The sequence below is a fragment of the Spinacia oleracea genome, chromosome 2, assembly GCF_020520425.1.
Source record: "Spinacia oleracea cultivar Varoflay chromosome 2, BTI_SOV_V1, whole genome shotgun sequence".
NCBI classification, from domain to species: Eukaryota; Viridiplantae; Streptophyta; class Magnoliopsida; order Caryophyllales; family Amaranthaceae; genus Spinacia; species Spinacia oleracea.
In genome coordinates, this window is record NC_079488.1 from 106,925,906 (window position 1) to 106,939,678 (window position 13,773).

General features: G+C 32.9%; 1 protein-coding gene and 1 non-coding gene across 2 annotated transcripts; one reads left to right on the forward strand and one right to left on the reverse strand.

Annotated features, from left to right (window-relative positions):
- The first annotated feature begins 2,525 nt into the window (after nt 1-2,525).
- Nucleotides 2,526-2,605, forward strand: TRNAL-UAG (transfer RNA leucine (anticodon UAG)). The gene has a single exon. It is a non-coding gene; the product is annotated as a tRNA-Leu (tRNA).
- Nucleotides 2,606-3,888: 1,283 nt separating this feature from the next.
- On the reverse strand, nt 3,889-12,534 carry LOC110786145 (glutamine synthetase nodule isozyme). The gene is made up of 13 exons (XM_021990686.2): nt 12,374-12,534; nt 12,226-12,265; nt 11,845-11,948; nt 10,780-10,828; nt 10,471-10,577; nt 6,579-6,666; nt 6,357-6,485; nt 5,937-6,011; nt 5,783-5,836; nt 5,643-5,680; nt 5,093-5,252; nt 4,860-4,920; nt 3,889-4,230 (listed from the first exon to the last, which is right to left on the reverse strand). Exons 1-13 carry the CDS (start codon nt 12,442-12,444, stop codon nt 4,139-4,141), a joined length of 1,068 nt encoding a protein of 355 aa, XP_021846378.1. The 5' UTR covers nt 12,445-12,534; the 3' UTR covers nt 3,889-4,138.
- Nucleotides 12,535-13,773: the final 1,239 nt, after the last annotated feature.

The following is a 13,773-nucleotide window of genomic DNA, read 5'->3' on the forward strand; positions in this document are numbered from 1 at the left end:
CATACCAGAATAGTATCACTACAAAAAGAGCTCATATAGCGACGGACCAAATCCGTATCTAGATTGGTCAAATCCATCGCTATACGTGCTTAGAGATGGATTTAGGGACGAAATACATCCGTCATTAAGAGTTAGGGACTGATTCCATAAAACCCATCTCTAAAATTTAGGGACGGGTTTTTGAATCTGTCTCTAAATTTAGCAACTAAAAATAGTTCCTAATTTTTTTGTGATTATTTTTAATCACCTATTGTTGGCTGTTCAGTTCAACTGGGTCCCATTACCTATTCGGAATCTCGCTTAGGTCAACCCGATCTAGCTTTTCAAGGGGACGGGATAAGGGGAATCCCCAGCCGCAAGAACGGTGTTGGTAGGAATCAAACCAACTACGTACACCAAATACAACTTGTATACTTCTATGTGTGAATTTGATAATAATTAAAAGAAATATTAGAAACGGATCTAGAAAATCCGTCTTTAAATTAGGGACAGATTTAAAATTTCATCTCTAATTTAGATCATATCTAACTTTCTACGAAGAGTTTAGGAGAAATTGCTCCTAGACTTTAGGTTTCTAAATTACATCGGAGAAATTGCTAAAACACATTAGGGACGGATTAATTAGAGACGAATTATAAATCTGTAGTTAAATTAGAGACGGATTTATAAATCCGTCGCTAAATTAGAGACAGATTTACAATTTCTGTCCCTAAATAAATTCATAGACGGATTGTGAATATTTAAATTAGAAACTGATATAAATCCGTTGCTATACAAGTTTTTTTTAACAGTGTATTATATAAGTCAACTCTCGAGGAGTTTGGTGTCCACATAAAATGTTAAATTTTTTCTTATTGTTTTAAATTATTTAAATACTGATACAAGATTAAGAGAAACTCCTACATATGCAATTGTGGATGTTAACAGCAAACAAGCACTAGCAGCTTATCTTGTAAGGTGATCAAGGTATCTAGGCCAGGTTATGCCCTTAGGGACAATTCACCTCTTACGGTTGGAGGTCTCGCTGGTGAATGAGTAATCTCGAGGAAAGTACCAACTTGTACTAAGAAAATATTGAAAATATGAAATGAAATACTCAGAATTAACATCAAAAAATTAAGGCCATGTTTGGTTACGAGTTGTTAGTTGTTAGATGATTTGACTAATTATTAATTGTTTGTATTAACTCGTTTGACTAGTTAGTTGAATTAGCTATTAACTGTTTAATATGTAAATGACCAAGGACACCGCCATACTTCATTGTTGGGTACTACTTTGCTTATTAATATTAGACAAATAGTTTATTATATTGCTTATCTTCCCTTTATTTTTAAATAAACAAAAGGTCTTTTACGTACCATAATAACTTTTACCCATTTTTTAAAAATTTAAAATTTTTAATTAATTTTTATATTATATAAAAAAAATTGATTGATAAACATTTTAAGGGGTAACTGATTAATTTTATACATTAGTAGTGATTTTGAATTGAATAAATAACTTTTATTGAAATGAAAAAATTTCTCACTAAAATAATACTCCCTCCGTCCCGGAATACTCGACCCGATTTGACCGGCACAGAGTTTAAGGGACTTGAATTGACTTATTTAATTTAATAGGTAGTAGTTGATAGTGGGGTATTATTTTAATGTAGTTAGTGGGAGGTGGGTTAAGAGGTGGGGTTGGGGGAGAGTAGGGGTTGAATTTTTAATTATTTTTTGTATGGAGTAGGGGGTAGGTGGTTTAATAGGGGTGGAGTGAGAAATAATATAATATTGTTAGAATATTTCCATTTTTAGAAACAAGTCAAGTATTAAGGGACGACCCGATAAGGAAAACATGTCAAGTATTCCGGAACGGAGGGAGTATATAACTTTTACATCTATAAGGATGAATTTTAAGCATTTTTATTTAACTTTTACCTCGGTGTACGATAATATTGTACACCACTTGTAAATAAGAATTTCTAATAAATAAAACAAAATTTATTTCCCTTAAAAAAAATTATTCTTAATTTAATTATATTATAAGTATGATTGCAATAGTTTTCAAGTGTTTATTTCAAAATACTAATATATATTTTATTACACATACAATAGTTAGTGGAGTTGCACCAAATAGTCACAATACTAAATTGCTTAACACGAGTCCACGACTGTTACGAGTGTAAGACCACTAGAAACTTATGACTAACATGGAGAAAAAGCGGTAAAGATAACAAATCTGTTACGAGTTTGATGAATAACATAACAAATTCACAACATATAAAAAGGTAGCATATACATTGACGAAATATATCTATTATAAAAGTATAAACACGATACACACGATTACACGAGACCGATTGTGGATGTAACCAAAAAAAATGCCTCATCTCTTGCTATTATTTCTCTGAATTAAAACACATGCGCGTATTTCCATTCTACTGGAAACACAAATTTAAAAGCTTGTCAAAAAATCATAAATGGACATAACTTTAAGTACCTTGATACATAAGTTTTGATTGAAGTTGAAAGTACAATAAAGACGGTTTGGCCGAGTGGTCTAAGGCGCCAGATTTAGGCTCTGGTCCGAAAGGGCGTGGGTTCAAATCCCACAGCCGTCATTTTTTTAATTAATTTTCCTTCCTACTCTATGGTTCTATTCTAATACAGGCACCAGCCTGAATCCCGTGGCGTATACAAGTCGACCACACCCTACATGTGACAAGCTTGTTAACTTATTATCGTGTTTTTAATTATTTTCCCTTTGTACTCTATAGTTCTATTCTAATATTTTTTTAATTAATTTTCCTTCCTACTCTATGGTTCTATTCTAATACTGGCACCAGCCTGAATCCCGTGGCGTATACAAGTCGGCCACACCCTACATGTGACAAGCTTGTTAACTTATTATCGTGTTTTTAATTATTTTCCCTTTGTACCCTATAGTTCTATTCTAATACAGGCACCATCCTGAATCCCGTGGCGTATACAAGTCGGCCACACCCTACCTGTGACAAGCTTGGTAACTTATTATCGTGTTTTTAATTATTTTCCCTTTGTACTCTATAGTTCTATTCTAATACAGGCACCAGCCTGAATCCCGTGGCGTATTCAAGTCGGCCACACCCTATCCGTGACAAGCTTGTTAACTTATTATCAAGGTTGTACGGACACGGGATACGGATGCAAAGTTTGGTATCATAAGGGTAATAATTAAGCTTACTTGTCGATCGGTGTGCCCGACAACGGTTAGTTTTATATTTTATGAAGTGTCGTCCTTGCATTATAGCTTATAATAGAAAAGACATTACTCCAACATGCAGTATTTTTGTTTTTCTGAAATAAATTGGAAATCTCGAAGATAAGTGCTACTCCGTAATTAAGCTTGATCAACAGATCAATTTTATAACACAGATGATCTTGTACGATGCACCGAAATGGACGTACTGGATATGCAAGCAAGGCCATCTCGTCAATTCGTAAAACAACGTACGGTCTGCACAAGAATCCTCTTGCCTCTCGGCTTTCACCGCGTTGTATTTTTGTTGTATTGTAACGTTTGTAATAATCTCTAAAAACGTGTACTCTCCCGTTTTTAAATATTAGCCATGTTTTAACTTTTTAACTCGTTTCAAGATTCTATTTAATTGTGAATAGTGTAAGATTTCAAATGAGACTAATATTCGAGAACAGAATGAGTAACTAGTTTAGGTTGTACTAGTTACAGGTTTTTCAAATCACTATCCAATTAACGGTGTCTAAAGGCCGCGGAAGTCTATTCAATCAACTGAAAGGCCAGTCTATAAAACAAGTGAAAATAAAGTGGGTACTTTAAAGTTGGAAATTGGGTTTATGAAATTGAGAAATGGTATATACTTGCAAAATCAATAATTAAAAACGCTAGTTTCGATCAAAGATGCAGATAGGTCTAAATTAAACCAGCCAAATCCAACTTTAATGTAAAAAAATTGGCTGTAGGTCGATAAATGCCCACACACGAGAGGCAAGCAATGCAGTACTAGATTCACAATGCATTACATATGTAGTCTAAAATCACAAACAAAATACCAAAGATCGATAATCCAAATTCACATAATCCATACTAGTAAATGCTAATATATATTGTCCAAATTAATTTGTCAAAATCTTGCAAATCAAGGCTTCCCAAGGATAGTTGTTTCAGCAATCATGGAGGTAACCACGTAAGGATCCATGTTTGATGCTGGCCTTCGGTCTTCAAAGTAACCTGTTCATGCAACAATGTACCACACAATATAACTTAACGAAAATGATAAAGGTAGCAACATGCGACCTTTAAGGTGTGTCACAATGATGGCATGTCATGCTTATGTGTCATGATTTAAATTGGAAACTAAAATATTTAATTTATATAACATGCTATACATGTTTCAAAAAAAAAGTAGGAAAATCTTAATATTCTAATTTGTTTCCTTTTTATATCTACTACCTTATTTACGTATTTTCATAGTAAAAATATTGCATTGATAGTAAAAATATCTGATGACGCATATCCTACATGGCGCCTGTATGTACCAATTAAACTTCGACACGTAAGATTGCGACAACTAAATATTGTCGCAACTTGCGACCTTTATCATCACTCATAACTTAATTAGAACGCCATTTTCGATCTTCTCCTTATACGTGGTATTTTATAGCGTCTATTTCCACCCACAATCTATTTTAGTACTCCGCATATGAAAAACGATTAACAAATACTAGTAGTAGCGTAAAAGATTTAAATTTGAAAATTTGTCAATTACTATGTACGTACCCCTCTTAAACGGTCCTTCCTACGTTTAATTGAAATCAAACGAGTAAAGTAGAAGAGACAAGATTTTAAGAATTACGTACCTTTGCCTTCTTTCTCTGTGTCGCGTCCAACACGGACAGAAGCACCCCTATTTGCAACACCCTGAATTTTGCAACATTATTATACAACAAAACATATCAGTACAAATACAAGAAACCAACAAGAATGAATCTAATTGATGAATATGAACAATAAATTGGTTCTTCTACTAATTAATAAGGGTGGAGAATAACTAGATTTTCATGGTGATTAAAGTTGGTGTTGAATTGCTTACCCAGGAGAAAGTGGTGATGTCGGCAGTCTCATGACGACCAGTGAGTCTCCTCTCGTTACCCTCTCCGTAGGCAGCAATGTGCTCCTTGTGACGGAGGCTCAACTTCTCGATGGCTTTCTTAATAACTTCGATCCCACCATCATTCCTCATCGACTTTGTGCTGATCATATATAGAAGAATCATAAGCACAAAGTGTCAAAATCTATATACTACGTACCTCCGTTTCTAAAAATTCTTTACACTTTTCGTTTTAGTCTGTTGCTGAAAGTTCTTTACTCTCTACTTTATCCATTTTAGGCATATAAATTTGAAATTTATGCCCTTACTTTAATATTAATTTTCATCCACTTGCATTGTTAGGCAGTTTATAGCCCCACTTATTTTTCTACTTGTTGCCCGCCATCACATGGTCATCAAAGTTCCATAATTACCGTGCAAATTCTAAGCATGATGATCATTTGGGAACCGAGGTATGGAGTAATATAATCTAACTCCCAAGTCCTAAACTTCAAACATCTAATAATTGAATAAGTCTTGAAATTATAGTTACCTGTAGTTGGTGTGAGCACCAGCACCATTCCAGTCACCCTGTTTGTTTTGAGATTGGAGCACAAATAAGAAAAATAAATGATAATTTCTTGATGTAAATATTTACAATGATGTATTAATAACATAAAGAATATGGCAAACCTTGACTGGCTTGGGGTCGAAAGAAACAACTACTCCAGCAATCTCAGCAATTCGCTGTTTTACCAGATCAAACCAACAACATTAATGGATAATATATAGAGATATAAACAAGGTGAGTGAAAAAAGAAGCAAGATCGATTAAGAAAAAGGGTACCTCGAGAATGTATCTAGCAACCCAAACTTGATCACCAGAAGAAATTCCAACAGTAGGACCAACTTGGAATTCCCACTGCAGAATTTACGCCAAGAGAATTTTACGTTACAAATCAAAGAGAATTACACCAAGTACATACTAGTTAAGCAAAAAAACTTGCTTAAGCTCCTTTCTATTCGACTTGTTTTGTCTTTCAAAAATAACTTATTTTTTCTGAACTGAACTTATCACTAAAGCATGAGGTAGAGGCAGATTTTACTTGGTTTGCTTGAAATTGTCGCTAATGTGGAGAAAAAAGGCGGTGTTTATTATAGAACAAGAATTTGATGGTTACTAATACTATGTATGATCAGAGGTCAAAACTAACCAAAAAGAAAGAATTAAGAAACAAATTGGATGGATATATATTTGGATAAATACCTGTCCTGGCATGACTTCACCATTAATTCCACTGATATCAATACCAGCATAGACACAGGCCTTGTAGTGAGCATCCACAATGTCACGCCCAAACGATTTATCAGCCCCTACACCGCAATAGTACGGCCCCTATACCAACCAAACCAAACCAAACCAAATATCATTTATATAATTAATATTACACGAACAAAACTTAACAGATCGTTTGCTAGAGTACGGTACCTGAGGACCAGGGAAGCCACCAACGGGCCATCCAAGAGGCCAGTTGATATCCTTCTGAAGGAGCGTGTATTCTTGCTCAATCCCATACCTGAAAATTAAGTTGGAATACACACAAACATTCAATCAAACAAGTACAACTTCAAAAGTACTTTCCTTTGATTAACCAAACAATCACGGAGTACAACTGTACAAGAATGTAAAAGGAGTTAACTATGTGTATGGCAGTGTACATTCGCCCCCATTATTTATCGTTAGCAGTGAACTGATGGAACGAAATGCATACACCCTCCAGGTTTTTTTTTTTTTTTTTTTTTTATGTTTTCATTTATGGTAAACTCTTGTTTTGACGAGTAGCGATCGAGCGTAAAAAACGTGGAAAAGTAAGAGAGGTGTAATAAATTAATTGAAACACTTTGTAATGGATAAAGTACAAAAAATGTTCAATTATTATGGGGAATAAGAGTAAGATGGTAAAAAATAATTGCAAAAAAGTAGAATAAAATAGAAGTGGATATATAAAAAACACTCTTTTTAAAAAGTGATACAGTACATAAAAAAGAACGGAGAAAATATAATACTTAATAAAGAGTACTTTTCATAAATAATGAATAACCACGGAGTACTTACTAAAATAGTGTCAATGTGACAATGTGATATCACGAACATTTACACAAAATTACATAGTTAACCTACTCCATAAGTCCACATATGTAACGAGGTTTTTAAGAAAACATAAAATAAATGTTTTTTCTCCATTTTAAATAGTTTAGGATGCAAATTTCATTAAAAAAAAGTTGTTGATAAAAGCAAATACTGTAGCATGAAACCAAGGTGATGATATTTGGCACAAACACAGGGAAAACGACATATCATTCTACGGAGTATAATATAAGCAAGTGGTACCACTTTACAAAGTCATATTGATAAGAATGCGCAACTATCAAGGGGCACAAGCTGAAGATAGGCACTCCTACCTAACTTGCGGTGTGATCATCAATAAGTTATCAATAAAACAACCATAAAAATAAAATGGGCCCATGTTTGACAATTACTCCCTATGTCCCGAAATACTCATAACGGTTTAACTTTTTGCACTATTCACATAATTAGCTTTGATCCTATTTTATTTATAGTACATGAAAATAAGTGTTAGCATAAAATATATTGTTGGCTTCATCTTAGTATATATATTTTCAAAATATTAGTAGTAATAAGTTTTTATAATATATAATTAAAGATATTGATGGTCAAAATTGTGCATTGACAAGCATGTCTAATCAAACTGTTGCGAGTATTCCGGGACGGTGGAACTGTGGAAGTTCTTCGTATCTATCAAGGTCGTACTCAGTGCACAAGGCTCCCGCTATGTAACAGAAGGTATAAGAAAAGTCCAAATAATAATTACAAAAAAAATAAAATAAATTCGAGCATCACTATTTGAATTTGTTTGTTTTGATAATAGAGAAATAACACCGACATCTTAGCGAAGTAAACAAAAGGAAAAAAAAAAAGAATCCTAGGATGGACCATTTTTTGGCTTCTAAGTTTTCATAAGCAGAACAAAACTTTGCCCAGACTTAACATTTGTCGTTGTGATAGATGTTGATTATTGTAATTTTAGCCGGTTAACAAATAGAAAGATACAAAGTACTCCCTCCGAGTTTTATAGTGCAACACTTTCTATAATCGGCCGGATAGGTTAATGCCATTTACAGTTAATCCCTAAGAAAGCCTAGACTATGGAGTTATTAAATGTGCACGATAATGTTTACTGTGCACCAAAAGAATTACCGAAACTAATCATGCATGAAACATAACTTGCCACTTGCAATTGCAGGTGCCAGGTGGACCATGGACCCGGAGAAATTCTAATCAAGTCCCCTTTGGTGATGAATTATATAAACAAATCATGTGGAAGCTAAAAGACAATTCAGACATTAACAAGTGCAGTACGGCTACTAACCCCTCTTTCAAAAGCAAAAGTAACACATTCATTTATCTAACATTAGTACTCCGTGACTAGTAAGATTCATGGTATCTTCCCCAATATCCCTTTCCACTATACCCACGAGAAACATCATAGTTTTATCACTTTTACAATGCTTAATAGGAAAAAGAGTTTTCATTATATCTTGTCCTAGTAGTTAAAATTGAGAGTCTATGCACGTTAGATCACAAGTTCGAATCCTCCTCCCTCCATTTATATTATAACTAATTTTTTGGGTTCGGGCGATTCTCCGGGTTACTACATATTAATAACATTCACATTACTTATATTTTTGTTTTTGCAATGATAACATGAAGTAATTGCTTAGTGGTAACAACTTTATCATATAAACTCAAGGACAGGGGTTCAAACCATACTTGACATTTTTGTTATGTACATGTAGATTACATGGAGCGAACGGCCCATAGAGCATCACGTGTCACATATACTTTCTTATAGACACATTTTAATGTATAGTATAGATTTGAATTTCCCTGTGGCTAATTCACACCATAAAAAAGAGTTTTTAATTCAAATTATGTTACACTTACCATGTAGACCGTAATTCATAAGAGGTGTGTCTAGAGACTCAAAGTTTTCACGTTATATTTATCAAAAGGAGGTATTCCACTTTTTCTAGGTATAGTACGTTCTATCTGGTGATCGACTCTAGTATATTCCCAACTAGATTAGGTCCCGTGCACGCACGGATATTTAAAAATTATTATTTGACCATCTTTTTTATAAAAATTTTAATTGAATTATTTATCCCTTAAATCTATTGTGTAATTAATAATCTCCAATGTACTCATTTTATCATATTTTAACTTACTACGTATTATATATTTTATATGTTTAATATGATGATGTGACTAAAATATTTGATATATTTAATATGTTAATTTGACCAAAATATCGAGTAAGAATATTTTCTATTATTGATATGACAGTTTGACTAAAAATTTACCAAAATTTTAATAATGGCATATTCCATAATCTTATATTTTTTTTCCATATATAAACATTTATACAAAAGGAGAGAAAATAAAAAAAGAATAAAAAAAATATATTTTTAGAAATTAGTTTTTGGCGGGAAAAATTTTCACCAGGAAGTGACACGTGTCATTCCTGGTGTCTCTTTTAGTATATAGTAAATAGATTTTTCTGGTACAAATTTTTTGTTTTGCCCTTTAAAATTTCCCCAAAATTTAAAGAGCAAGTGATACCTTTTTAAGTTTACCAACCCATTACTTAAACTAACACACTTCCTAAACACATAACATCTTTCCTTTGATATGACTATAACAACTTGATGAGTTGATATGTTGTAAGGTTACGCAAGCGAATATTATTAAATTATTTTGGAAAGCAATCTCTTTGAAACTAATCAATTATTCGTCAACGGTCCATAAGCACTTAGCAAGTAGCAATATGGACTGTCGACGAATAATAAAAATAAATTGCCATTTGCAACAACCATTGAAAATTTTGTTACAACAAAGTACATAAAACAATTATAGAGTTTGGTGACTATCGTAAGATGATGAACATTAAAACTGACCAAGTCAATAACCCCATTAAATACTAAGCAAACCTAGTTATTTTTGTAGTCAAACTCCGCTGCTAAACTTGAATTTATCTTATGTCCACACTCCACGCACATTATTGTGACTTTGTGAGGAGTTTTTTTTTTTTTTAAGGTATTTAAAGGGTTAGGGTTTAGGCACCATGAAGCTAAAATAATCACGAAGAAAAAGAGGAACCTAAAATAAAATAATTTCTACCAATGATGTTTGGCCTAATAATTAAGATCGGGGGGTTTATGTACAATAATAGGTCTCATGTTCGAATCTCCCGTCCCATTTATAATTTATAAAATAAAAGGAAAAGAAGAATAATTAATACCATGGCTCCTCAACAGCGACGTCCGGGTGGCTAAAGATTTTCTCAGCATTGTACCTCTTGTTTGTTGGAATTGGCTCTCCTGCTGGAGTATATGCATCACACATGACCTATACAAATTACCCCGTTTTATAAAGTAACAATTTCAAAAGGCCGCCACAAAAAAAAAAAAAAAGAAAAAAGAAAAAAAAAGAACATAATCTTTGTCACGGTAACTAGTAACGTAACATCTTAAATCTTAATCCCTACGTTTCTAACGTACACCAACACGACACTAACGTAATTATCTGGCCTCTTCGACTTTAAACTTACCAGGATATTGTTACCTCTTCTGAATGGATCCTTGAATATAGCCTGGGGACTGTTTCAAATAACCAAACGTACATTAATTATTTCGTATTAGCTGTTACATACTAGTGACTGCATATGTCACATTATACAAATGGTTATATTCGATAATCAATCAAATAGTTATACTATACAAGTATGTTGTGCGTTTTAAGTTGCCATGGATACCATGTTCATACATGATCAAGATTCTTTTGACTTTTTATATTTTTATTTTTATTTTTATTATTTTAAAAAAAATTTAAAGAAAAGGTGCCAAAATTGATAGGTCCCAAAAACAGCTGGGTTATAATTAATTACTATAGAGTACAATTAATAGGCTAATAGCCCACCGTACACGACTCTGATTGACAGCAATTTAAAACTGATTCTCAAGTATTTTTAGTATCTTTCTAATGCTTCCAAGAAATATTTTCAAGGATCTTTTAAAATCAATTTGGGAGAAGTTACATCCGTTGCATGTTTTTTTTGGTTCTACTACGAGGAGTTTCCACCGCCTTCGGCGAGTGGACTAATCTTCCGCGGGAGTTTGCATGGGTACCTCGATGGGCAGCATCCCTTCCTAGTTGAGATTTTTTCCATTCCCAAAGCTCGAACCCGAGACCTTGGTTAAGGAGCGAGAGACCCTTCTCATGTCAACCTCAATTGGTACATCCGTTGCATGTAGAAGTATTTGTAGTCTGGTCATTTTATATTTTTAATACCACAAAAAGCACAACATATTTGTATATTAAAAGTTCAAATTTACAAATTAAAAGCACGTATACATTTCTATAAATGAAAAATAAAATTTAGTTTTAAAAAATTGGCTTTTAAATTGTTAAAATATACTTTTTAACCCGCAAAAATGTGCTTTTAACTCCTACAAATGTGCTTTTAATCAGAAAAGGCGAGATTTGATTACTTTTATATATATAAAAAATTGATCGGTGTAATTTTAATTGCTTAAAACTGAATCAAATTAAGAAAAATGAATGACAAATTATAATTAACACCACTAAAAAAGGGGTAATTAATAAAGAAACATACTATATGATGACTTCACTGTCATCACCAGGGGCTTGATTGGTGCTTGATCCGTCGTAATTCCATTTTGGCAATTTTGCTGGATCACTCACTGGCCCTGGCAACGTCTGTCCAACAAACGCACATTTTTTATTTTCATCACCATAATAACATACAGTATATTACCTCGTACACAATTTCGACCATTAATATTTATAATTTTGTTTTGACTAATAAAACCAACAAAAATTGATATTTCGAAATTATCACGTTGATATATTGTCAACGTTAATAGATGAATATTGGGAAAAAAAAAATCAAAATGATCGGGTAGCAATTTCGTAATAAAATACTCAGTCGAATTCGAAAGGATTGATCATTCTGTCAAATAGAAGAAGAAAATACCCTTGCTTTGCTTCTCATATCCAACCCAGATCCTCCGATCCTGTGATTGAAAAATATTAATTAATTAATCAAGCAAATAAATAAATAAATAAATAAATAAAAACAGAGAGATTGAAAAAAATAAAAATGAAAATAAAATAGCGTGTACCATATGTATTCAGCAATGATCTTCTCAGATGTTTCTGAAAGATCAAGGTTAATGAGATCATTCAGAGACATTTTTTAGGTTTTTTTTTAATGAGAGAGAAAAGATTCAGGAGAAGAGAGAGAAAGTAGGAGGAGAAAGAAATTTATCAATGAAGACTTTTGGTGGTGGAAGGAAGTCTCTATTTATATAGAATCAAAGATTCTCATTCCACGCATCAGGGTTGTTTGGTCAGATCAAATACGTACCTAGATGCACGCGATCAGTGTTTCAAATTATTTCATTTTTTTAAAAAGAAAATGTATTTGAAGAGTGTGATTTTAATTAACCTAGAATGATTGATTAGGAAGGGTACGTGGAGTGTGATTCTGATTAATTTCCTTTTTTTTCTTTTCGTTAAGGATTATTGTCTTTTTAAATAGTATAATCGTCACAACTAAATTCGTACTATAAACGAATAATTAATTATAGGAATCTCACGGTTAAATATTTTGATTGGTCGGATAGTTGTAGGTTAGTTTTAACGTACGGGGTATTCTTTTCTCTTACCTCCGTTCCTAATGTTTTTATTTGTCAACGAAGTGATAAAACGATGACACAAATAAGTTTTATGAGAAACAAAGCCTGATTAATTATAATTAGACTTTTATCGAGTGATATTTAAGGTCGTTCCGAAAAGTTAGTGGTATACACTTTGTATCATTTCTTCTTTTTTTAAAAAAATATTTTTCGATCTCGTTGGATAAACTTTAACAATTCCTTTTGTAATTAAGATTCTACCAAATCAAAAACTGAATCAGCATCAAGTTTTATGAAAAGTTAATGTTAAGTACAGGTGTTTAACAATGTTCTGTGTTCACATACGGAGTACAAAAGAAGAATAAAACCCCTCAACTCTCACTTCGAATGGTAAGTAGTTGACATTTGCTCTATTTAATATTTGCCGGAAGAATCGTGGAATATGATAAACGTAAAAATCTTTTGGAAACAGAGGTACGATTATAAAAAAAAGTTATTCAAAACAGGTTAACATTTACTAGAATTAGATAAAATAATCCCGATGTATAATAAATTTTTTATATTGGATGCGCACACAACCTATTGATCAATTATAAATTACGAATATTGGTCAATAATGCAATCTCCTTACTTGGAAATAGGGGTGTAAATGAGCCGAGCCGAGCCGAGCTTTACCCTGTTCATGTTCATGTTCATTTAACTTATGCGAGCTCGAGCCCGAGCCCGAGCTTTTAACCGAGCTCAAAAATTTGTTCAAGCTCGGTTCGTTTAAAATATTTTGTGTTCGCGAACTGTTCGCGAACTGTTCGTGAACGGCTCATTTATTAATCGAGCCGAGTTTATAAACGAGCTTTCTTAAACGAGCTTTAGAGTATAACCACATG